This window comes from Arvicanthis niloticus, chromosome 14, assembly GCF_011762505.2.
Source record: "Arvicanthis niloticus isolate mArvNil1 chromosome 14, mArvNil1.pat.X, whole genome shotgun sequence".
NCBI lineage: Eukaryota > Metazoa > Chordata > Mammalia > Rodentia > Muridae > Arvicanthis > Arvicanthis niloticus.
Window position 1 is genome coordinate 73,369,968 of NC_047671.1, and position 26,077 is coordinate 73,396,044.

The 26,077-nt window shown below is 43.7% G+C and overlaps 1 protein-coding gene across 1 annotated transcript; it reads right to left on the reverse strand.

Moving 5' to 3' along the window:
* Positions 1-286: 286 nt before the first annotated feature.
* Riok3 (RIO kinase 3) lies at positions 287-26,077 on the reverse strand. The gene is made up of 13 exons (XM_034517731.2): positions 25,676-26,077; positions 19,090-19,205; positions 18,235-18,380; positions 18,037-18,144; positions 17,724-17,833; positions 15,394-15,537; positions 11,869-11,996; positions 6,278-6,475; positions 5,590-5,749; positions 4,030-4,110; positions 3,847-3,936; positions 3,049-3,156; positions 287-1,763 (listed from the first exon to the last, which is right to left on the reverse strand). The coding sequence occupies exons 1-13, from the start codon at positions 25,736-25,738 to the stop codon at positions 1,656-1,658; spliced, it is 1,560 nt and encodes a 519-aa protein (XP_034373622.1). The 5' UTR covers positions 25,739-26,077; the 3' UTR covers positions 287-1,655.

Here is a 26,077-nt window from a genome sequence, read left to right on the forward strand (position 1 = left end):
TCGTGTGGGGCGTGTGTTTAAAACTGCACTGCTTGCAGGGCAGTGGTGGTGTGGCGCACGCCTTTAGTCCCAGCACTTGGGAGGCAGAGGCAGGTGGATTTCTGAGTTTGAGGCCAGCCTGGTCTACAGAGTGAGTTTCAGGACAGCCAGGGCTACACAGAGAAACTCTGTCTCAAAAAACAAACAAACAAACAAACAACCAAACTGCACTGCTTACTCCTCTATAGGGTATCTTGGTGCCAGGACATTAAAATAAGGACTAAAAATTAACCACACAATGAACCAATTCTAAAATGATCTCTTCATTTTTAATTTCTTGAAAGGCAAGTTCATAGCACACTCCAAGCAATGGTTTGAGAAAGAATATGTCAAGAAAGCAAACAAAGTTTTAAATGATTGTTTCAAATGAGTTTTCTGGAATTTCTGTCCAGCCAATAATTAGTCATTGTTAAAATCTCTGTGTGGAGTAGCAAACACCTCGGAAGTGGATGAGTCACCTAAATTCACACTCCTCTGAAACGCAATTAAAAGCAGTATAACAGAAACAAAAATAAATAGTCTAGAAAGAACATATTTGGCAATTTAAAATAATGTTAAAATCTTTCAAATATAAATTACATTTACTCTTTATAACCAGACAGAAAGTTAGGCTGTTTAGTGGATCCAATGTGACTTCAGGAACTGGGGTGATGAGGGGAGAGCAAGCAACCACTGGCCTTCAGAACATTGCTCGTCTTCTCCAGCCGAGCAGCAGAGCAGCTGAAAGCCTGGCTGAGTTGGCTGGTTAACCCGTTCCTCCAGCCGTCTGGGCTGTGTCTTCCACGTACTTACCAGCTCTAGTTACTCTGCTCTATGTCTCCCCAAATGATCAGCAATCAGTATGTGAACAATTTTAGGGAAATGCAAACTGAAATGTTTTACTGCCTTCTTAAAATGTATCAGATACGATTCTTACATTCTGCCCTTCTAGATACTTTGTATTTTCATTATAAACGTAGATGAGTTATATCCCAACCATTTAACCTACATGAAGAAAACCTGAAAGTTAAGTTTTAAAATTTAGTTAAGAAATCCTATGTTTCTCTTCCAGACACCTATGTTGTCTTCGCTGGCCATGAGATGGAAATGTAGAACCCCACACATCTGTGATGCACCACAGAAGGTGCACTGCTTACATCTATGTCCACTGAAGCCAAATGCCCATTTCTAACACCCACTGGGGCCTCACAGTCAAACAGCTGAGAAGGGCTAATTTAAAACGGTAACACCTACCCAGAGACGCTCGGGGAAGCAGGAGGCGAGTGGAGTGGAGCACAGTGCAGCCATCCAGCCTCCCCTGCAAACACCTCAGTCCCCACCTCCCATGTTTGGAAACATTGCCTATGTGAAAATCCTCATCAAGACAGTTCAGATCATGAGCTGTGTAAAATCCAGACTCCTTTGGCTACACATCTGTACCTGTTAAAGAATTATATTATCCTTTTTGTAAGATGAGAGGTAGTGACATTTTATTCTTTCAATGCCAAGTTAAAAATTGCACACATCTGGCACGTGGGTCACAGGTGAGAAGCACAGAAGTGGCACTGTCCACTCCTGCTTTGGTATGTCAGGTCACCCACACTTGTTGGCTATGGCAGCTGGCCGTCACTGCTGTACTATTCTGCATACAGCACAGGTGGACTTTCATCATCTTTCAGAAATGAGGCTGCTTTCCTTCCATTCTTCTGAACATGATCTTCATTCATTTTCTCCAAAGCTTCTATCTACAGAGCCAATCAGGGAATCCACTCGTCAAGTTTTGACTTTTTATGAACACACCTGGCCACCTAATGATGCTGGCCTTGATTTAGAATCAATCTCTCAATCTCTCAATCAATCTCTCTCTCTCTCTCTCTCTCTCTCTCTCTCTCTCTCTCTCTCTCTCTCTCTCTCTCTCTCTCTCTCCCTCTCCCTCCCTCTCCCTCTCCCCACCCTCTGTTTGCATGTGACATGTGCACATACACCTGTTTGCTTTTCACTTGATTCTATTACCAAGGTGAGTACTGAGTATCTCTATGAAGCCAGGAACTAGAATCTGATCATAAAGCTCCCACTCTACAGTGTTAACCCCATCTCTCTCCACTTCCTGCCTGCTCTTAGGCTCCTCCAGAGCTTGGCCAAGCTCAAGTTTCACGTGATAATTTCAGAATATTCTAACTACTCTCTGCATTGTGGGTAAAATGCTGGGGAAAATGTTGTTTTTCGAGACAGGGTTTCTCTGTGTAGCCCTGGTTGTCCTGGAACTCACTCTGTAGACCAGGCTGGCCTCGAACTCAGAAATCCGCCTGCCTCTGCCTCCCAAGTGCTGGGATTAAAGGCGTGCACCACCACTGCCTGGCTGGAAAATGTGTTTTTTAAAAGACATCCTCTCTCTACATAGCCCTGGATAGCCTGCAACTCTCTATGTAGATCAGGCTGGCCTCAAGCTCTCAAAGCTCCACCAGTCTGTGGAATTAAAGGGTGTGCCACCACAGCTAGCTGTTGCTTTTACATTTTAGCTTTTGTCCAATCCTAAGATATCAAGAGATCTCTGAAGGAATCTGGCCTTCTGCCTCTTTGTCCCCGTATCAGTACTATAATCTGTTTGTGGCGACTAGCTTTCTACCTTCTGCTAAGGGCACGTGGGTCCCATGAGTTCCCATTTTTACATCACCCAGGGTGCTCCTCAGTCAACCTCCTCACATTCTTCAGGCTGAAGAGATAAAACTAAGCTGGGAATGTGTTGTTGCCCATCCCTTCTCTTTAGACCCCTGCCATGGAACATGGCATTTAGACCATGCTGCTCTAAAACTCAGAGATCTTCCTGTCTCTGCCTCCTGGGTGCTCCGATTAAAGACATGGGCCACACCCAGTTTTCTATTACTTATGTTAAACAAACTGTCAACTCTGAAAAAGTGTTTTGGTGTGTGTAGAAGGAAGACGTGTTGGTTTGGAGGGTGCAAGGTACAATCTGAGCTCTGGGCAGGTCCCCAGCAGCAGCAACAAGACACAGAGCTGTGTAGCACTCACCTCAGCTAAGAAATCAGCTTCATTGTCTGCTGAGATGTTCAGGCCAGAAACAGCATTGAACAGCTCCCGTTCATTAAGGGCTTCCTTTACTCCTCCTTTCTGGAAGAACTGACAATGGCATGTGCATGGTCAGAGACATCAGCACAGTTCTCACAGACCAGCATGCACAAGGCACCAGCAAAGTCCTGCACCATTCTGCAGGTTTGGTTAATGGGCCCAGGTTCTACTTGATACTGTCCATCTTTAGTACCTGCTCTGTTTCCTGGTATCTCTCCTTCACTTATAAACATGGTGCCCTCCCTGTGTTCAATTACTTTGGCACGACATCATACGGACAGACGCTACATTCACTTAATTCCATGAATTATAATTTTTAAGCAGCCCATGGGTTACCTCCAGTACAAAGTTATTCTCTCCCTTGTTTCTGCTGCTAGCAAGTCCTGTCCCTTAGAAATGGGAAATGAGGGTGACAGGCACTGCTCTTCCTCCTCCTAGAGCAATGTGGCAGGAAGCAGCAGGCTCACCATTTTCCACTGTTGGTTATACACTAGGCATGCATTAAGTTAACTCACTATGGAAACAGAAGGAGCCAAACCAAAACCATAGTCTCTTAGAAAGAGGTCACATGAGTCACAGACTCAAGAGTGCATGAATGAATTTTGAAAATGTCTCCTTTATCTCCTTATCTGCAAGGTAACTGGTAGCCCTTCCTTATTTCCACAAATATGGCTCCCTTAGGAATGAGGAAAATAGTTGAACCTGTTAAGTCCTTTAAAAGACATTGCTTTGCATGCCTACCTGTGAAACATTCCTACAGTCCCGGAATAAGAACTCCAGGCCATGAGGATGGGTTGGTTCCACCGACTGACTGACATCAATCAACCAGACCTAGTAAACAAAAAGCACAGACTGATGTGTGTACACTCAGTAACACACATCAGTTACTCCAGTTACTGAATAGTAACTAAATGTGCCACTCACCTTTCCAGCATGCCACAACATGTTATACTCGCTGAGGTCAGCGTGCACAAGGGTACATTCCTTATACAATCGCTGCATCAACTGTGAGAAAGGAAGGGAACATTTAGGAAATGAAGGCACAATTGAATTTTCCTCTTCTAAATGAATTAAGTTACTGATTAAAATAAACACCTCAATAAATACTTCCCAGAAAAACAAGTTAGAAACTTACTCCTTTCTTATTTGTCACAGTAATGACTTGGACCCAAGGACTCACACATGTTTTACAACTGAGTCACAGCCTCACCCAAGCCCTTCCTTCCTCCTTGTTGCTATGAGTGTTGCTTAGGAGGATGAGGAATGGCAGGATACAGCCAGAGATTTAGTGTGTGACATTCTGCTCTCTTGCCGGGACAACAAAATCAGCCCATGGGTCAGATTCCAAGTGCATCTGTTGCCTAACAGGGGCCCAAGGTAAGCCACTTCCCTCTGTAACAGGAGAAGTGTCTCACTAAGACATCCATGGAGCATACACAATTCCTGTGAAAAGTACTTCCTGCCAGTGATGGTAGAATAGGAACAGAGATGTTCTTGTTTGTAAGCTGGTGTCTTATGATGTAGTATAGTCTGGTCTTGAACTCATCAACTTTTTGCCTTAGCCTCCCAAATGCTGGAATCCCCAGCGTGTGGCACATGTGGCTAACAGCCTTTTTAAATTAAGGAGCTTCACACATCCAACCTAGTGATAACCCTAACCTTGCACCGGAAACCATCTGTTTGCTCCCCTAACAGAATCAAAGCTCACCACTTTGATTTGTCTCTTCCCCAGTCGCCCAGAGCAGCCAGAAAAGGGTCTCTTTGTTTGTTTTTCATTGCTCTTCTTTTGGCAGCAATGCTAAGAATAAAGCCTGCCCTTGCTCCATGAATGTCTTAAGTTGTCTAAGACATTCAATATACAAAACACAAAAGCAACTCTGTTTGTCGAGCTGGAGTGTCGCTAAGGAGTTCAAGCTGGCCTTGAACTTGAGGTCCGTCAGCTTTAGCTGCCCAAGCTGTAGGATTACAGACAGGCAGCTTTAATTTTTTAGAAATGGTTTATTTTGACTCTGTATGTATGTGCATCAGACCCTCTCACCTGGAATTACGGGTGGCTGTAAAGCAGCTGCCATGGGTGCACGGAACAGGAGCAGTCGCTACGCCAACTCTGCTTCCCTACCTCCCTTTTAGACAGTGGCTCCCTATATAGTCTACCTGACTGAAACTTAGTGTGTAGACAAAGCTGACTGAAACTTGTGGCTATCCTCTCGTCTCTGGCTTCTCAAGTACACAACTGTGCACCGCCATGCCTGGTATAAAGACACTTTAATGTCGACAACCCTTTACAAGATTCTGTTTATCCTTTTGTACCACCTTCAAAAGGTATATGATCCTGAGATTTTTAAAAGGTTATTGTCATTACTAAGACAGGCTCTTGTGCTATGTCCCTAGGTTGGGACTTGAAGGCTGTGGCCTCCCAAGTAGCTGGGACTATAGCACACTCCTCACAGGTCACCGCACACATGCCACACAGGCACAGCTTACATCAAGAGTCTGATAGTAGGCGTCTTTCATTTCTTCATCGCTAAGCTTCACTTCTTTTAATTTAGGGGCTGGAACTTGATCACGGCCAATGAAAGACATAACTAAAATGTGCTTCTTAAGCAGTACAACTGCTGGACAAGGAATTCCAGCCTTCTGCATTCTGTATAGAAAGAAATAGTTAAGAATGTAAAGATCAGAAGGAGAAAACATCCATTAATTCAACAAACACCTAACTAGAGCCTGTGCTGAGCTGCTATTATGTTCTACACAGGAGATGTGAAAATGAAAAACAGGTAAGACACAGCCCCTGGTAGGGACACTCACAGTGCAGTGGCATCATGGAAAGGTTGGCATAGGTGCAGTAAGCGCCTAGCATGCACTATGATTCTCCAGAAAGACCGTTTAACAGAGAACTTTCACACATATGATAGGATGTCTAGGCAGATGGTGCCTTAATTTCCCTTAAATGTCAGTGAAGAAGGAAAATGGCTTTTCATTTACAAAGTAGAAATTCTGATTCAAAACATGGAAATATTTTCTGACAAAAAGCCTCAAGGAGCATTAGAAAGTCAAAGCTTTTTGCTGTCTGTAAGTCAGCTTAAAAGGCAGTATGGATCTTGGCCTGGCTAGCAGTCCTGGTACAAAGGGCAATTCCCAAAGTCACCTGAAGCAAGGCTGTTTTCTTTACCTTGTAAGATTGTGCATTTCTTTCTCTGCCCACATGCGGATGATCTTACGTGGATTTAGTTTACTGAAGCGATCTTTAAACCTGAAATCATCTTTAATGTATTTGTCACGATTCTTAAACTCATTAAGGGTTGTTTTAAATACCTTGATGGCACATTCTGTTGGTATAGTTTTACCATCTTCATTTTCATCCTCCAGGCTAAAGGGAATAAGGAGAACTAAGTCAATATAGGTTGCCAGTTGCCAGCGCATGGTAAGACTCTATCCCAACCAAGTACACCTACTGTGTCTCAAGGCGCCACTGTTTTGTCTTTTTTATTTAATATCTTCAAGTACTGTATCTTAATAAATGTTAGGTTTTATGAGGTTCTAATGTTTCCTAGAATGGCCTGAAATTCCTAGACCAAAATGATTCTCCTGCCTCAGTGTCCCAGGACATGGAACTATAGACAAACACTATCGCTTCTAGTTTCTTTTAATACAAGTATCGTTTCATGACTATAGAATCAAGCTTGACAAATAATGGGAAAACATACTTCTTAAAACAAATTACTATGACCTTGGATGATTTGGGAACAAAACTTAAGAAAATCAACACAGAGAAACCCCTTTTAAATATGACTCCTTCTTTCTTGGCAGCTGTGTAAGTGTGCCCTGTGAGTTCATGGAGAGGCAGGAGGGAGCAGCAGCAGAGCATGGATGGCCACTAGAGCGCGCCAACCAGGATGTACATGGTGAGCAGCACTGGAGACAGAGCCGGGTCAAAGGGAAGGACGTGAATGATAGTCACGGCTAGAGAGAGGAAATTAAAGGTGGAAATGAGAGACATGGTGAGGAGACAGGCTGCAAAGAGCTGGGACATTTGTCCAGAGGAAGCAGCCATCATGAGGGCTTATCACATGACTAGCATGTTCAAGTAGGAAGAGCAAGGGAGGCAGAGGCAGGGCTGACTCAAGAGGTCTGAATTGGTGATAACTGGGAAGAGGATGGATGGAATTCTAGCAACATCTGCCTCTAAATACCTGCAGGCATGCTAAGCTGGAGGAGAAGGGAAGTGCTTCCAGAAGCCAGCATCTGCACTACGCCTGCAATCTCTCTGTGTATGTATCACAGTCTCCTGGTTATGTCTCTATTCAGTCCTGCAGAGTCCTCTAGCAGGCTCCGTGGAACCCCTTTTCTTTGTGTGCTATGTGAGATCTAAGGCCTCCATCTATGGAGAGCACTTACCTTTCCGTACCTGCTCCTGATTTTCTCTATAATGTGAGGCCCCTTTAGACAACCCATAATTGGTTTCCTTGGATATCTAGCAGGTGTCTTCAACTCTCCATGCCAAGAATGACAGTAGCTTCCTAGATCTATTTTCCCCTAGGCTCCCATCTCAGGAAATAACACCAGCATTGGCTATGCTGGCTCCGAGTACCCCATGTCCAATCCAACTGCAGAATCTACTGATTGTACTTTCTAACCACGGCTTCGTATTCTTTACTTCACTGTCACCGAGACTAAAGCAACACAATAGTTCATTTCAACTGCCACGAAAACTTTTCCATGGTACGAGGGACTGAACCCAGGACTCTCCATGCTATGTAAGTACTGAGCTACATCCCCAGCCAAGACCTTTTTTCTTTTTCACTATCATTCACTCTCCTTCTAGCAGCCCAAGTCATCCTTTGAAAATAAAAAATCACACCTTTGGTTTCCACTGTGCTTAAACAGCAGACTCCTTTCAGGTTTGCAACGCTCCTGTCCTAGCTCCTTCTGCTTCCCAGGCTCCTCTCTCTAGTCCACAGCGAAGCACAGCCTGAGCTTCCATGGACACTGGGTATGTCCTTCCTGCGTCACTTCACCAGACTTCCCTGCTCTACTCATCAAAAGTAGAATACTGTCCCATTGAAACCTTGTACAACACACATCTGGTGTCATGTATATATTTATAACCTTGAAGGCAGCGGTGATGGGGCTGTACTGTGTTAGAACAGGGAGCTGAGCACCTAACCACACCCAGCAGATGGAAGCTGCTCAAACACTGGCAAGTGGATGAGGCAGTTTTCAGGAAGAGATTGGAGGCTATACAAAGAAATGTCCTCAATACCCTAAATGTTATAGACAGACTAGGCTGACTTGAGATGAGCTTCCTGTCATTGGACAGTTTACCCAGAGTAAATGAAACCCTATAAAAAAAAAAAAAAAAAAAAAAAAAAAATCAGAGATGGAGAGTCCACTTTAAATATATTCTCCTAGCAAAACATGTCCATGTACCTTAGGCAAATCACATTATCCCTCTGCTGGTTTTCTGGGCTTTTTTTTTTTTTTAAGACAGGGACTCGGTTAGCCTAGGCTTGCCTCACATTTACTGTGTAGCTAAGGATGAGCTCAAAATCTTATACCCCTTACCTCCACTCTGAGTGCGGAGATTATGGCGTGTACCGTGCACCAACATACCCAGCTCCTTCGCTCCCTAGTACAGGGTCTTACTGTTGCTCAAGTGAACTCTTTACTCACAGGAAGCTGCAACTACCTATGTGCATCCTGTCTGGCTTCCTATGCCAACTTAAGGCCCTTAACCACATCTACCGTGTTCCCTATATCTCTAACATTTACTGTCAGGTAAAAGTACAAATCTGTTGACTAGCATAGAATTGAAATTGTGTAATAAAATTATCAACAGAGCTGAAGCTTAGACTATAAGCCTGAAGCAGCCTCCCTCCTTCCTTCCCCACCTCTCCCGGGACAACCGTCACAGTGCTATCTTTCTAGATTGATGACTGATCTTGGTTTTTAACTTCACTGTATTTGTAATCAGCTAAAACCCAAGCAGCTGGCACGCTGTAAAGAATAATTCTCTTCCTTCTCTCCCTCCCCGGTATTCCTCCTTCTCCATTTTCCTCCCCCTCCTTCCCTCCTCCTCCCCCCTCCCCCTCTTCTTCCTCCTCTTCTTCTTCCTCTTCCTCTTCTTCTTCTTTTTTTTTTTGGCCAGGACAGGGTGTTACAATGTAGCCCTGGCTCAAACTCTCCTGCCTCTCCCTCCCAAGTGCTGGGATTAAAGGCATGTGCCACTACTCCCTGGCTGAGGGATTATTCTTGATCAGATCATTTTAGGTATGAATATCCACCCTAAATCTGGGCCAGACTTTCTGGTAACAGCCCACAATAAAAGGGCAAGGAAGGCCTACTTGCCCTCATTCTTGCCAGCAAGACCATCTATCCTGTTGCGGAGGTATCCCTTCACGGGTGTGAGAACCTAAGTCTTCATGATTTCAATGCAAACCAAAGACCAGCAGCTCCCGAGGAATTCCCAGGAGCTCCAGAGACAACCAGTCTCCTGGAATGAACAACTACTATCAGATTCTTGGCCTTTCTATCAGGAGGCATCCACTGTTGGGAGTATCAAACCACAGTTTGTGAGACACTCTAATAAATCATCCCCCTTTAAAATATATACATATGTATGTATATGTAATTCTATCATTTCTGTCCTTTTAAAGAATTCTGACTAAGCCAAGAGTGGTGACCCATGCCTCTAATCTCGACACTCAGAGGCAGGCAGATCTCTGTGAGCTCGAGGCCAGCCTAAGCTACAAATCGAGTCCAGGACAGCCAGGGCTAGTTACACTGAGAAAACCCTGTCTTGAAAACAAACAAACAAACAATAATAATAATAATAATAATAATAATAATAATAATAATAATAATAATAATAATAATAATAATGATACCTGACTACTACACATACAGAAGTACCTGTGTGGATAAGCAGCTACAGACCATGTGCTATATACTGCTTCAACTAGCATTTGCCTGTCAACATTGGGTGGTTTTTGTTGTTGCTGTTGTTTTGCTTACTTTGAAAAGAAGGTTGAGGTCTGACTGACTTCCTCACGATGTCTTTCCTGAATGTGTCTGGCAATGATCTTGCTCCTGTCTCTTCCTACCCTACTGTGGTCTTCCCTTGTGTGACTAACTGCATGCTTGTTCTCTGTTCATCAGTGCTCTTGCTGCAGAGACCTGCCTCCTGTTACGGAAGAGCCTGACTGGCTGTTGAGGTGACATATAAGACCATGTGTACTTTTCTTTTATGTGTGCTTGTGCGAGTGAGGGTCAGCAGACAACCAAGAGCATTGGTCCTTGCCTTCTACCTTGGGGCAGAGTCGAGTTGCCTGTGTGTCAGGCAAGCTGACCTGTAAGCTTCCAGGACTTCTGTCTCCAGTTCCACCCTGCCACAGGAGCACTGGGAACTCCAGTCCTCACACGGGCACAACAAGCAATTTACTCTTTGAGCCAACTCTCTAGCCCCAAGAAAATATACTGTTAAGTTAAAAAAAAAAAAAAAAAAAAGAAAAGAAATCAAAGGGAAAACCCATGAAGCCCCAAGAAACATTCTTTGCTGCCCTAGGCAGCTGAGCATCTGAAAGGGAGCAAACCATCTCTCCATTCAGTGAAGCCTCCCACTATCTAACCAAGAAGGAAAAAACAAGGCACACAGTGTGTCTGCAGTGGCTCATTAGGGATTTAGCTTCGGGGCATGCCTGTAAAAGCCCATCTAAGTCACGGATCTCCCTCCATGTTCCCGTGTCACTTGAAGCAGCATGGTCAGGGTGCAGGATGGCTCAGAGATTAAGAGCACTTGCTGTGCTCCCCATTCCGGAAGACTGGAATCTGTTCCCAGCACCATGTAGGACACTAACAAACACCTGTAACCCCAGCTCCAGGGAGCCACTGCTACCCAGCCTCTTACTGTCAGTGGTACACACGTGCACACACATAGGTCAAAAGAAGGACAGTGCCGTCTAGAATACACAACGGTCTACTAACACCTACAAGTCCTTAAGGTATGTTAACTGGGGGAAGATCACTGTATCAGATAACATATACAAACTTTGAAAGATTGGACTGAAAATCATTACTTACAAAATAAAACTTAAGTAAGTTCAGGTAAGATGAAGACTACTTCTCTAATACTTCCTTGTAAAATTTTAGTCATGAACAATCTTTTGCTTTACAATAATTTGCACATTAAGTCATATATGTCTTATTTCAAGGAAGCCTGTATTGAAATGTATAAGGAAGTAATAAATGTTTACGAAGATTAATACCAGCAATTACAAACTATGATCTCATTGAGCTCCACAAAAATCGCATAGTGAGTCTAGACTGTTCCAGGACAGAGGCTGAAAGAGGCAAGCCCCTCCCACACACTTCCTTCCTTTTTGGTTGTTTGGGTGTTGTGCTGGGATTGGACCCAGGGCTTTCTTTCTATGTGCTAAGCATGTGCTCTGCCCCTGAGCACATCCCAAGGCCCAGCGCTGCCTTCTATCCTCTTCCTTAGAACTTAACAATCCAATATGATGTTAGTGCATTACAGATATGTGTAAAGATGATAATTACGAAAGCTAAAGGCAAAGACTGGATTAATAGGCATTTGAATGCTTATAAGTACAAAATAAATGAGCAGTAATGTGTAACCTTCCTACTGTAGTGATTTCTAAATGACTCTACCTGCCATGCAGCAGTAAGTCTGATTATATGTAAATCCATCAGTCCTGAGGAGAAGGGTGTCTTCACACCGTGGTACTGTTTGTTTTTGTCATTTACCTCCCTCCATAGGCATGAAAGACAACAGACTCCTTTCCTGTACTAATACAGCCAGTGATTGTCTCCAACATTCCAGAGTTGACCATTTTATACATAAGTAAACGTGTCTTAGGATCGACTGCTTTTTCCTGTAAGAGATAAAGTTCCATAAGTGACATGGTCAACATGAAAGACTCTCTTTAAAGGCATATGCAAAGCAGGCTCTCATAAGACCATGATCATGACGAGACACATCTTTCCTCGGGGACCCTGGATTTCAGCTCCAGTGTCATAAGATGGGTTTGGTGACAGTCCCTAGTCTGGGCCATAGAGTCACTGTTTCTGTGGTAGACAACCTCAAGGGTCAGAGCTTCTTGAGGAACAGCCCCAAAGGGACTTCAAGTGCTGACAGCAGAGCCATAGTAACCCATGTGGGAAGGTAAGGAGCGCCAATGAGGGCAACCCTAAGATGGTAGAGCACAGAGTAGGTGAGACACTGTGTCTGAGTGTGGACATAAGGCAAAGACTGTGTATAGAATTTAAGGCCAATCTGATTCCTGGCCAGGCCCACCCATAGCCTGCTACAGAAGTGTCTGAAGACTTGCTCTGTTTCCTCCACAATGAACTCAGGGAGAAACCAGCCCATTCTCCTTCAGTTCACCATGAGTCTTGATATGCAGAGTGGGAAGCTCTGATGTATTGGGAAAACTAGCTTCCCAAAGAGCATCTGCTCTGACCAAGGTTTCCCCTTCCCTCTCACAGCACTGCTGGCTTCCTAGCTCTGACTCCCCACTTTGTGGAAGATGATGTGGGTCTGGAAAGGAATCTCTTCAAGGAAAGCAAAACCTTGAGTCCTTCACCCTACATTTATACTCATCCACTCTTCCCAGTCCTCACAGGTAGGACACTAAAGTAGACAAGGTTCAGAGACAATGATGGTTCCTGAGTGGCACTGTGCAGGGTTCCAGTCTCAGAGGCCACAAATACAGTGTTCAGGACTCCTGTCCATTGGAACATTTCCCCTGGCCTCTGGTAACCCCCAATTTTGTCCCAAGACAATTACCCCAGAGGAGAAAACTGAATGGGAAGCATCCCCACAGGGCCCCTGCAGAGACAGAGCATGAGAAGGGACTAAAGGAGTGGGGGTCACATTACCTGCTGCCTCCTTCTGTGGCAATGTGCCCCTCTCTCAGCCCCCACACTATTATTGCCAGGACTGTGGGTGGGACATAAGCCAAGATTACAGTCAATCTGGACTGGGGCAGTGAATATGGTGGTAAGTGGTTCAACTGGGATGCCAGGCAGGAGTGTATAGATAGTAAATCTCTAGATTTAATGTATACAAAGTCCCTCCCCTTCCCTAACCTCTGATCTTTCTTGATTGCCCTACATCTTCTCTACCTAGCTAAGTACCCTCCACTGGGGAGCGACGTCTCTTTTCTACCTTTTGTGAAGGTAGAATTTATACACCACCTCTGGAGATATTCTGAGGCTATAAGACATCAGCTTCTCCCTTCCAGTCCTGAGCCAACACCATCCTTGTGTCATCTTTCCCTGAGTACCCCATGAGGGTCCCTACTACTGAGCCTTGAAATGAGGTTCTTTGGCTATAACTTCCACATTCTGCCCTTAAAAAAGAAACTGGAAGTTAAAACAAATCAAAATCCAAACACTGGCTTAATCAAAATCTTATTTTTACCAACTTTAGCCAAGTTTACGTAACTCTCTCGTTAGTCTTCTAGGTGTTTTAAAACGTTCTTCTTTTTACTTATGTGTCCATGTGCATGTGCTAAGGCAGTTTTGAGCTGCCTGGTGTGGGTGCTGGTAACTGAACTCTGGGGCTCTGCAAGAACAATGCATGTTCTTTCCAGTACACTGAGCCATCTCTCTGGCCCTCGTACAGCTTTGTAAGTGTTTAGCAAGCTCACTTATTGTCAGAATAGTACGTATTGTCTTCATTAATATCAAAAGATTAGTGTTCTAAATAGTAATTGTGTTATTTTCAAAATAGATTTTATCTTCGTTAATGTAAAACACTAGAGACTATTAAGTTGTAAGTGTTGGTGTAAAGTCAAAACCTTTTTTTTTTTTTTTTTAAATCTAGAACATCTGGGCTGGAGAGATGTGTGGACAATTAAGAGCACTGGCTGCTCTTCCAATGGACTTGAGTTCAAATCCCAACACCCACACGTCAGTTCATAACTGTCTGTAACTCCAGACCCAGGAAATCCAAGGATACCAGGCAACCACATGGTACACAGACAGATGAAATGCCCATAAATATGAAATAAAATAGATCTTTAAACATCTGGAACATTCAACTAAATGCACAGTATAGGCTCTAAATTATTGTCATTAAAAGAAAACATTTTTTGGGGGGAAAAACCCTTTATTCTAATTAATTCACAAATACTATCATTCAGATGGCTTAAGGAGGCCATATAACCACTGGCTCTGCTGCAAGTCCTGTCACCTCTGTGAACTTCTGTATGAACATGGCATTCTGAAGCAATAACGTTATCACTAAAAAAATCTCTGGGTGTAGTAACACAGGCCATTAGTCCCAGCACTTGGGAGGTTAAAGGCATGTGTATCTCTTGAGTTCAAGGCCAGCCTGGTCTACAAAGCAAGTTCCAGGACATCCAGGATTTAATTCATTATACTTTTATGTCCAGTTTTCAAACATTTCTTCGACTGCATTAGCCCAGAGAGCAACTAATGGTTTTTTTTTTTTTTTTTTTTTTTTGATAAGATATCACTAATCCAGGCTGACCAGGAAATCACTGTGAAGTCCAGGCTACCCTTAAACTCATGGCAATACTGCTGCATTAGCCTCAAACTCCAACGTGCTGGGATTACAGGCATCAGCCACCAAGGTTGAACTCCTTGCCTAGACTAGTCCCTGGCAAGCAGACGGGACACTTTACTACACTAGCAGGAGTTAACTTCATACAGGTTCTGGACATGTTAAAACGTGTTGAATCTCATGAAATCAAGGGTCACCAACTGTTTCTGCTAAGCCAGTTAGGTTCCTTACTGGTCCTGGTGGGTGAGGTCAGGGTTTGAAGGTTCCACTGAAGCCTCTGATGACAGCCTGGCCCCGTGTGTGTTTTAACAGCCAAAGCACCAGCTACTGTGGTTGTCACATGGGCCATTACATCTGGCTCCTGAGGTGCAACAGGAGGTGAGCCAGCTGTACATAATGGTTGCTACCAGAGGCTGAGCTGTGGGTGCCGTCCTGGGTACCACTCTCATGTGAGGGGCCACACAGGAAGAGGGGCTTCCCTTCTACACCAGACCTTGAGACTGGCAGCACTACTTCTAGAATTGAAAACTCTGTAATATGTGCTTTAAATAACTGATTGACTGAATGTTAAATCAGAAAAAGCCCAAAAGCAACATCACTTTAGTAGCACTGATTTGGAAAGCCAGTTTCAGGGGAATGAGTGGGGGTAATCACAAAGTTTTGTTTTGTTCTTTTTCCTTCAAACACTGCTTGTAATATGAATTTTTCAACCAAAGTGGGGAGGTGCTAAGAATGCTTACAGCGGTAGAATGTTCCTTCTTCTCATGGAGACGGGCACTTCGACGCTCTTCCGAGTAGGCATGTTGTTTTAAAGCATTAAAAACGTGGTTGGATAGTTTTAAATCCATTCCAATTCCATCCCCTACTTGAAAGCCAGGTGCAAACTGACAGAGACAGAAAAGTCAGGAGTTAACTGTTTTGACATGGCTACCACAATGTTGGAAACAACGGTGAGAAGTTAAGTCTTGCAGCAGATTTCAGATTCAACAGATGACCTCACACAGAAACAACCCACAGGCCCAAGGAGCAGGGATCCCAGACACAGAGGAGCAATGCAAAGAAACTGCAACCCCGAGGCTGGCATATCCTATGTGGAGAAACACCTCAACATGTCTAAAGTGAATGTCCCTCAGCAATTGCTCTGTACCATATTTTTATGCCAAAGAACACCATTTTCTAAAGCCTACTCTAAACCTTAACGAAAAAAAAACCACAATTTCATAAACTATTTTTGAAGATTGAGTTGCTACAGTAAACCGCACAATCACCTCTATGGCAATTATAGTCCACTTAGGTAGCTGCTAGGCACCCTGTGGATATTTAAATTTGAGTTCATCACCACGTCAGAAGACAAGGAAAGGCAGTCTTCCCTATCACTAAGTTCTGCCACACAGTGCCGTTCCAGAGCCAGTGAGTATTTCCAGTCAGAGTACAACACAACCACACCCAATGACAGATTTACTAGAGATGCATTTGTCTGCTAAGGTCTGCATTCTTACTGACCACAGTATTTATGAAAGAAAATGCTTTAAAGAGATTTATTTATTTGGGACTGGAGATATGGCTTCCCAGTTAGGAACACTTGTTGTTCCAGAGACTCTGAGTCAGTTCCTAGCACCCATGTAAATAGGTTCACAGTAACCTTTGACTCAGTGCCAGGGGATCCAACATCCTCCTTCTCAGCCTCCACAGGCACCTGAACACCTGTCTGTCACACACACACAAAGTTAAAAAAAAATTTTAAACTTTGTGTATGTGTGTGTGTTTTGCCTATATGAATGTACCGCATGCACGCCTGTGTCTATGGAAACCAAGAGTATCACATCCTCTGGAACTAGAGTTAAGGATGGTTGTGAGCCCCCATGTGGGTGCTGGGAAACAAATCTAAGTCCTCTGCAGGGGCAGCAAGTACTATAAACGGCTGAGCTATCTCGCCAGTACCCAAGACTTTTTGTTTTTAAGATTTATTCTTGATTGTATGTGGGCACTCACACACAAGCACATGTGAATGCCCATGGAGGCCACAGGCATCAGGTCTCCTGGAGCCGGAGTATATAGATGGTGAACCACCTGATGTGGGTGCTGGGAATCAAACTTAGGTCCTCTGGAAGAAAAAGTACAAGTATTTCTTCTTCTAGTTCTTTTCCTGTCTCCATCATTGTGTCCTGTAATAACACTGTTTTGTAAAATAATGTACTAGGGGCTAGAAAGATGGCTCAGTGGATAAGAGCACTGACTACTCTTCCAGAGATCCTGAGTTCAATTCCCAGCCAATCACAAGGTGGCTCACAACCATCTGTAATGGGATCTGATGCCCTTTTCTGGTGTGTCTGAAGACAGCAACAGTGTACTCACATACATAAAATAAATAAATACATCTTTTTAAAAAATGTACTAGACCTAAGAATTCACTCATTCTTTTTTAAAGATACAGTCTAATGTACCCAGGGTAGCCTTGAAATCTCTATGAAGCCAAGGATGATGATGAATCCCTGGTCCTCCTTCCCTACCTCCCAAGTGCTGGATTTTAGGCATATGCCACCCATGCTCGGCTTTATTTCTTAATTTTAGATCTTGTAAATCAAATTAGTTTTGAAACTATCATCACGTGTTTGACTCCACAACACCGTGCTCTCTTTTTCAGAATGGATTTGGCACTTATGTGGGGTTTACCCCACAGCACCGCGATCTCTCTTGCACACTGGGTTTGGGACTTGTGCTGTCATCTAGACCACCTCTGCAGCCTGAGGTGGTGGCCACAGTGCAGAGGAGGCACAAAAAGGAGCATGGGTGTGAGGCCAGCCTGGACCACGGTGTGAGACCATATGAAATAAAGAAAAGAAAGGAAAGCTTTAGAAATGTACTGTATGGTATTCAGAATGCTGCTGGCTTGTTTTTGTGTTCACTGTCTATCCCTGGTTGGCCTGTAACTCACTATGTACACCATAACCATACATCCCTGCCACCCAATACTGGGATTAAAGGCATGGCACCATACCTAGACTGGAATGCTATTTTTAAAATGTATTTTTAAACTCTTGATTGAGAGATAATACTATCTATAACTTACATTTTCCATTCTTGCTGTGTTTTTTCTTCCACATACTACTTCATCATGCTTAGTGGTGATGTCTTTTCCTTTTCCAATAAAACCCTTTTTGGGAGTAGGAACTGGCTTTGCTAAAGGCAATTGAGAAAAGCCAAGAATGTAAGAGCAGCATAGTAAAGTTTTGGATTCAGCAAGACACTGGAGAGACACTTGACTCTAACAGTGTGAACTATCAGATGAGATCCAGATATAAACAAGAACGTGAACAAGTTCACTGGAGACATTACTGTTACGTATTCCCCCTTCCCAACTGTGCCCTAGAAACAAGCAGCACCTGGTCTGTAGGGATCATCTCGAGTGTCCTGCCAGTCAACCTCGTCTTCAGAGCTGTCACTGTCTTCAAAGGGATGAACCTTCCGATAGTTTTCAAATGAAATGGAAACTTAAAGGTAAAAATGGTTGATGGTTTATTTAGGAGTGTACAGAGGCATTTCCTACCACCCAGTGGAAATGTCATAATGACACCTGGTACCTTTGCTGTCACCGTTGAACTTCTTTTCTTCACGCCTAAGCTGTGCATCATATTCTCTGTCAAATTCCATCTGTAGCATCTGAGCCAGCATTAGGTCGCTGGAAGTGTCAGCATTTTCTCCAGAAATGAACGGTCCTTCAGCAACACTGTTAAAAATAAGGTGACATAAGCTGATCTGATGATGTGCTGTGCAAACAGCTACTGACTGGGAGAGAAGAAAGCATCTTTGCAATGTTAAAATCTCACTGAAGAAGGGGCAAAAATCTACCAACACATTTACCATCTTCTGTCCAGCCAGCCCCTCAGCCAACTTCGAGAGCCGCAGTTAGGATTGAGAGCTGGGAAAGAGACCTACAGGCTCTGTCAGGGAATCTATACAGAAACCCAGAATGCTTGTTGTCTATAATCTAGCCAAAGTAGAAAAAAAACCAAAAAACAAAAAAAACAAATGAAGAAACAGACAACAAACACTAGAAAACAATACCTCAATAGTTCAACTGTTGCATTAACAGGAACAAAACCCAGAGAAACAGTGATTTGTCTAAGATAATATAAACTCAGAATCTCTTATCTGAATTGCTTGGGACCAAAAGTACTTATAATTTTGAAGTTTTCAGACCCAAAGTCTGAAATAACTAATGTCTAAGTATTCTTGATGTGAAAAATTATAATCTGAAATACTCTAAAGTCTGAAATTTTCTGAGTGCTTTTTTGAGTATCCAAAACTTTAGGGACTGTACTGAGAAGCAGGGTGAGTCCGGTGCAGCAGCGCACATTCTTTCGCATGGCTGAGTGTGCACGCTTACTCATCTGCAATGACAGACCCCAGTCAGACTCTAAAGCCTTGTTACGTACACAGCTTCAGGGAAAGCAGCCGCTTCCTCTTCCAACTGCAGCTCTTTAGCCAACTCCTCACTCATCACCTCCGTCAGTGAACAGGATACTGTGTTTTGAGGGGTAGCCCACGGGCACTGTTTAAACAAAAGAGAAAAACTTCTTAATAGTAACTAAGTAGTTGAAAACAAGGTTATCTTTTAAGAATTAAACTAGTTAAAACTATCCAAATGAGTGATTCACTATTTACAAAATTCACCTTAACAGAAGGCATCTTTTTTTGTTAATTGCATTTTCACTTGCTTACTTTGTGTGCAGGCACCACAATGCAAAGTTAGGTCAAAGGACACCGCACAGGAGTTGAGTCTCTCCTTCTACCATGTGAGTCCCAGGGATTGGGCTGAAATCAGACTGCCAGGCCTGGCAACGGGTGCCTTTACCCACTAAGCCATGCGAATACCTCCCAATGCAAATTCTACTGAGGGCAAATGTAAACTGAGACATGCACCTGGCCTTCTGGTAGGTGTGTTCTCAGGGTTGAAAACGTACCAGGCTATTACAAAGCATCACCCAGGAGGCAAGCAGTTCAAATACAACTAACTCCCTTTGTTCCAATCCATTTCTCATAAAACCTTTCTGCTCGTGACTTAGCTTCCCAGTAGATTTCCTATGGGAATAGACTGTATCACCAGCCATGGTTCACTCCTATAATAGGAGGCTGAAGGAAAGGGATTGCTGTGGGTTTGAGGCCAGCTGCCCTACAAAGCAAGGATGTCTCAGAAAGGAAAAATAAATTAATTTTACCAACTAATACAATTCTAATCCCACACAAGAGTTATGCCTAATTCCAATCTAAGCATAAGGACACGGCTCATTATAAAAGTGTTAATCCTCCTTAAGATGTCTGAGTACATGCTAAAATAGAACCAAGAAGAAGCCACAAAACACGTACTGCCCACTTCAGAATCTGAGAATCCGACTTGACAAAGTATGATTACAAAAGAGTAATGCTCCGGAGAGGCTTCTTCAGCACTGGCTTCCCTTAGTGACAGGGGAAACTGTCTCAGCTTTCCCGAAACACACATTCTAGACCATTTCACACTTTTCTAAAACATCCAATTCATCACTTCTCCTTGTCTTGATTCCATTTTCCACAATACAGCATTTTTACCAAAATGTAGGTTTACTAGTTACATTCCCGTAAGTAAACTTGGTGTTACTTTCACTGTCTGAGCTCATTCCTTAGTGAATGCCTACTACAGAATTAACAAACATCACTATCTATCTTAGCCACAAAACTATTTAACCAAGGTGAGACAGCAAAGGTACATGAGACTCTGAGACAACTGGACAGGGGAACCACCCATGCTCAGGTTCCAGAGCACTGTGGAGAGGGTCAGAACTGACTTGGGCAGGCTGCCAGGATGGAACCTGAGAGTGATCAACAATTACTTCATGCCTAAGGTAAATAGATCCAGTTTTGTCTGGTCTCAGCCTAAAACAGAAGAGGTGACCATGGACCCTGACACACACCTACAACAGCCATCGCAGAACTGGTCCATCCTCATGGAAGGCCCCACCTAGAGAGAAGAGACTTCTTGAAAGTTGACTGAAGCTCTTTGTAATGTGCAGAACATGGCTTTCTTTGGCCTTCTGCTCTTTAACCCAGAAATGCTTGGTCTGGGGGGGAGGGGGGAAGGGGAGGGTGTTGAGAGATGACTCAGCAGTTAAGAGTAACTGGATGCTCTTCCAGAGGATCCAGGTTCAATTCCCATATTCACAAGGAAGATCACAGTTGCCTGTAAAAATCGTGATTCTCAACACAATGCCAATAAGGTAAGAGTAGCCTCCTGTCCCCGACTCCCACCCTTTTTTTTTTTTTTTTTTTTTTTTTTCAGTGATGGAGACTGAATCCAAGGACCATTCTAGGTAACTGCCATTCAGCATGAGCTACACTCCCAGCTCAACAGATAACATTTCTGGTATTTCCTATATTTAAGTCATATTTACATCATGCCACAACTGAATATCTCCATAATTTCTTTGGTTGATCTTGTCAGATCTCAAAGAAATCCAGATTGGTCTCACTCGGTACCTGTGACCCCTCCCAGCACTTCTCAGCCCCACCCCTAATCTCCCTCTTCAGCCCAATGGCTGGGCTTCCCTTCCTCCAGCTTCTGATTGCTATAAAATCCAACCATTCTGGCCAGCTGCTTTCTTGGTCTCTTGGTTTGTGACTCTTTTCTTGGTCTGCTTGCCTCTCCCTTCTCTTGCTTCTTTCTCTTTTTCCCCACACTTGGCCAAGTCCAGCGTGGACCCTTCCAGATACCTCAAGCTGTACTTTCCCTCAGATCTATAATAAAACCCTTCTCCTCGGCCATCTCTTGGCTCCTCATTCAAATTAGGTCTTTGTAGTTGTGGTTGTCCTGAAACTATGTGGACCAGTCTGCCTCTCACAAGCTGGGATTAAGGGCATGAGCCACTACATCTGGCCATATGATCCACATTTTAAAAAAACTGAGACAAAGGAAAGCTCCATTAGTGCAGCACCAGAACTACAGTTTATCATCAGCCAGGACAGAGCGTGAGCCCTCTCATCCTTAGGACTAAGCTCAGAGCTTCAGACACAGGAACATTCAAGTAATTACTGCATGATACCTGCCACAGGAAACAATGCAAAGATAACTAAATGTAGTCTGAAGCTGCAGGGGTCTGGTGCCTTTCTGTATCTCAAATTGCTCAAGTCCCTCCCTCCATCTTGCCTGACTATTTCTGAGGCTCAGGGTCTACTGTTATCACCAGATTCTAAAGATATTAACTATAAACTATTAGCTGATACACTTATCAGAAAAGCCGACAATGTCAGGCAGGAATTTTGTTACTTTGAAGTAGTGGTTTCTCTATTCTCCAGAGATAAGTCCAAACCCACTGACCATAGATCTAAGCAGCACACAGAACTGCACACTCACAGTGACTAGTCCTGTGGAACCTCAGATACTTCTGTGGAACCTCTACAGATACTTCCCCTATCTCTGCCAACCAGTTCAACTGGGCCACCTCCCACTGAAGCAACCTCCTTGAGATGGGTAAGTTACAATTTCAGGCTCCCACAGTTTAAAATTAAATTGAAACATTTAAAAGTAGCTAGTAAAAGCTTTCCACAAAACTCTCCTAAGCTCTCTGAGGGACAGCTTTGGGGAAGGGAACACTGACAACTGTCTCATCTGCTGAAAGGGGCTCAACATGTACCAGAAGTTTCTCCTATGAACCAGGGATATGTAGTGGAGAGTGCTGTCAACCTCTTGAGACTCTTCACTGAGTAGTTAAGAGGCAGTGGGCCAGTGAGATAGCTTGGCTGATAAGACACCTGTGGAGCAAGCATAACAACCTAAATTCAATCCCCAGAACCCAAGTAAAGCTGGAAGGAGAGAACCAATGCCCATATGCAAAACCATGGCACATGTGCACCACCCCTAACACCATACATGTACATAATAACAAGAAACTTTTACAAAATTTAAAGTGGCCGTAAACTTAAGACAATGAGAATTCTCCTATCCCATTGGTGACTCTTACAGTTCTGTTGAGCAATATATTTATGCATAACATCAAGCTCATCTGAGAAACAGTACCCAATCCTTTCTGAGTGCATCTGAGGTCAATTGTGGCTGTTAATATAATCAGACTAATAAATGCCTGGATTTGAGTCAGTCCTCTGGGTGTGTCTACCAGGGTTTTCCAGAGACAAATAGATTGTACGGCTCTGTTCTGCTTCCTCCCAGATCCTCAGCTCTGACTTCCATGACATGCTGTCTCACACAGGCCCAAAAAATACAAGTTAAGTGACCATGATCTGAACACTCTGAAACCATAAGCCAAAATCTTTCACCTTTTAAATGGTTCTCTCAAGTATTTTGGGTCTAGCTACATAAACCTAACCAACAGTGTACCTGCCAGACCCACAGCCAAGTTCCTAAATCCTTAACCCTGAGATGCCCCCATCATGGAATCTGATGAGGGCCCACCACTGAACTCTGCTCCTCACGGTTCTTCACCATGGCCACATGCATCAGTCTCTGGCTAGTGCAGGTTGAAGGGCAATCAGCCTTCTTTCCTTTGGTTCTAAATGATGGGTCTGTTCCTAGCTCCTCATCCCACATTATAGAAAGGTTTTTATTGATGATATCTATGGAAACAGACTCAGGTAAAATGAAAAAAATGACAAACACAAAAGAGGCACACAGTAACAAAGTTCAGTCTTCTACTTAAAGCAAGTCTAAGAAGATGATAACTCACAGGAAGATCCTCTTTCTAACCAAATAATCCAGGACACATTGTCAATAAATGAGTCAAACATTTCTAGAAAAAATGATCTGGGTTTTCCCTAAGGGTCAACATCTTGAACTAGAATTGCACATTCATCATGATATAACTTTTCTTGGAGACAAGAGTGTACAGCCAACAGTGGTCTTGAAACTTCACCTCCCCACCTCCCAAACTTCACTAATCAGCTTCCGTAGTGCTGGGATTACAAGTATGCACCATTAAATACTGACAGTTTTGTGACAAGGCCCTCACTAGGTAGCCCATGCTGGCTTTGAACTCCTGATTTTCTTCCATTCAGCCTTGGAACTACAGGCACACAATACCATGCTTGGCAACATGTTAAAACTAAAGTCCATGCTTTATTAATATTTCCTTAAGCTTTCCCCTAATACCTTTTTCAGATGTAGAATTATGTCCAGGACACCACATTAGATTTGTCATGTCTCCTTAAACTCCCCTTGGTTTGGAGTTTCTCAGACTCTTTGGTGTCTGTAGCAGTTCCATGGATTCATTTCTACAACTCTGTCAGAGCTAGAGACTTCCCAACTTCTGCTTCTGGTTTGACAGTTCCCCACTACCTTGGTCTATGGCCTGTAACTTTTTGTCTGTAATAGCAGTGTGGCATTCTGTCACTTGTACCCTGGAAGAGCAGGTCACTGGGACCCTATCAGGAGAACTGTGAGGTCAAATCATTACTAAGACATGCTTTTTCTTTCTAACTTTTATGCTCACAAGTATAATAGGGTTTTCCAGAGTTTACATCAGATCTGATGACATCATCATCCTGTGGGCTGACTGAATGTGTAATCGCACTCTCATGCTAACTCTACTGTATTTCTCTCTACTGTGTCCATCTTCAATTATATTTGTACTCTATCTATCATCTATCTATCTATCTATCTGTGGGATAGATTTTCCCAATATACTTCAATCAAAAAAAAATACAACAAATAAATAGAAGACTAAGCTCTCTTCTATTAAACTATGCATTAGTGATTTTTTTTTTTTTTTGCATTAGTGATTCTTTAAAGTGTAAAACAGTCTGTTCTCGGGGCCTGAGCGTCTCCTCCCCAGGCACTCACTGTGGTTCTCCATGCTTAGAGAAGGAAATGGTTATGGGAAGTACTGGTTTTGGTAGTCTGTCTACCAAAAAAAAAACTCCAGAAACATACTTTTTGTTAAATGATGAAAATGGGCTTTTTCAGTTCTGATGATATACACTTGGAGGAGAGGGTAATGGGCATGGCTTATCTGGTATTACTTATTTAGGAAGTGAAACATGTTCTCAGGGTACAGTGTTTTCAATGACATTTTCCTCTAACTTCTGTGGGTATTTAGCTGGAGAAACTGGAAGAACCTGGCCTGTACTTTTGTCCTTTTATGTATTCATCTTGACCTCATCAACAAAGTCAGAGTCTCACTCACAAATGTTTATCCATGTTATGACATATTTACCAGTATATTTAACTCTTTCTACAGGTTTATAAACTTATAAAACCAACTTTAAAAAGAAACTGAACAGTTGAGCATAGCAGTGGTGGTGCATGTCTTTAGTCCCAACACCAGAGAGGCAGAGGCAGGTGGTCCATTAGGATTAATAATTGAATGAATAAATGAAACATTATTGTGTGCTAGCATGCAAAAAACTATTACGAAGTTTTAGAAGGCTGGATCCCCTTCACAACCGTAAACCTCAACAAACACCAAAGGAAGCACTATTGCTTTCAGCAAGTGTTACCGGTCTTTTCATCCTAACCAGTATAACACGAAAAAGAGGAGGCTCAAAATCAGACGTGAACAGAAAAGAATCGTAGTCTGCCATTCGAGAGGTACGGAGAAACCAAGTCTATACCATTTTACTGTATTACTGCCCACTTTAGTATAATTAGCTGGATCGGGGAAGGCACACCTAGATTTTTATCTTTAACATTTCAAAAACAAGACATCACCGGACTGGGATAACCGCACTCGTCTGAAAGCGACAGTTTCCTAAAGCAATTTTCTGTCTAAGCTTTCTCAGGGTTGGGCTCACTCACTTGGCTACTGAAAAACAAGAGCCAGCTGTTTTCCCTCAAACCTCGGCGTCCATGTGGGACGTTCCGCTCCGGGTCTAGGAACAAATGGACAAGACAAGGCGCAGATCCAGTCGAATCCCCGACCACCCGGGGCGGCCTGAGCGAAGCCGTCAGGGTCCCGCCCCAGGCTCGGCCGACTCACGTCTCCTGCCTTCAGAGACCAGCATTTGGCGTGAGCTGGTTCACTTGCAGTGATCACCGCTCACCTTACTGGGTCCCCAAGCTGCTGCGGGCCCGGGCTCAGGTGAAGACACTCCGACCAGATCCATTCGGGGAAGAAGGCAGAGACGAAAACGGAGCTGAGAGGTGACAGGAGGGAGAGCGGGCTCCGCCGAGGACACGGGCGGGGAACGGGCAACCCGCTGCCGGTGCCGGAGGTGAGGTGACAGATGGCGGCGGCGGCGGCCGCGTCCGGAACTGGACCGCTTCTCTTCCGCCCTCTAATCTGGGGCTCTCACTTTTGATTGGCTGCACGTACCCAGGAGGGCTGAACTTCCGGTCTCTACGCCTCCGGCTCAAAGTTCGTCTGGCAAGGGTTGGTGTTGACCGGCTCCTGGCACGGCAGGGCGGGGTTTGGCTTCCTCTCAGCTGGTACTCCGTGTGCGGGC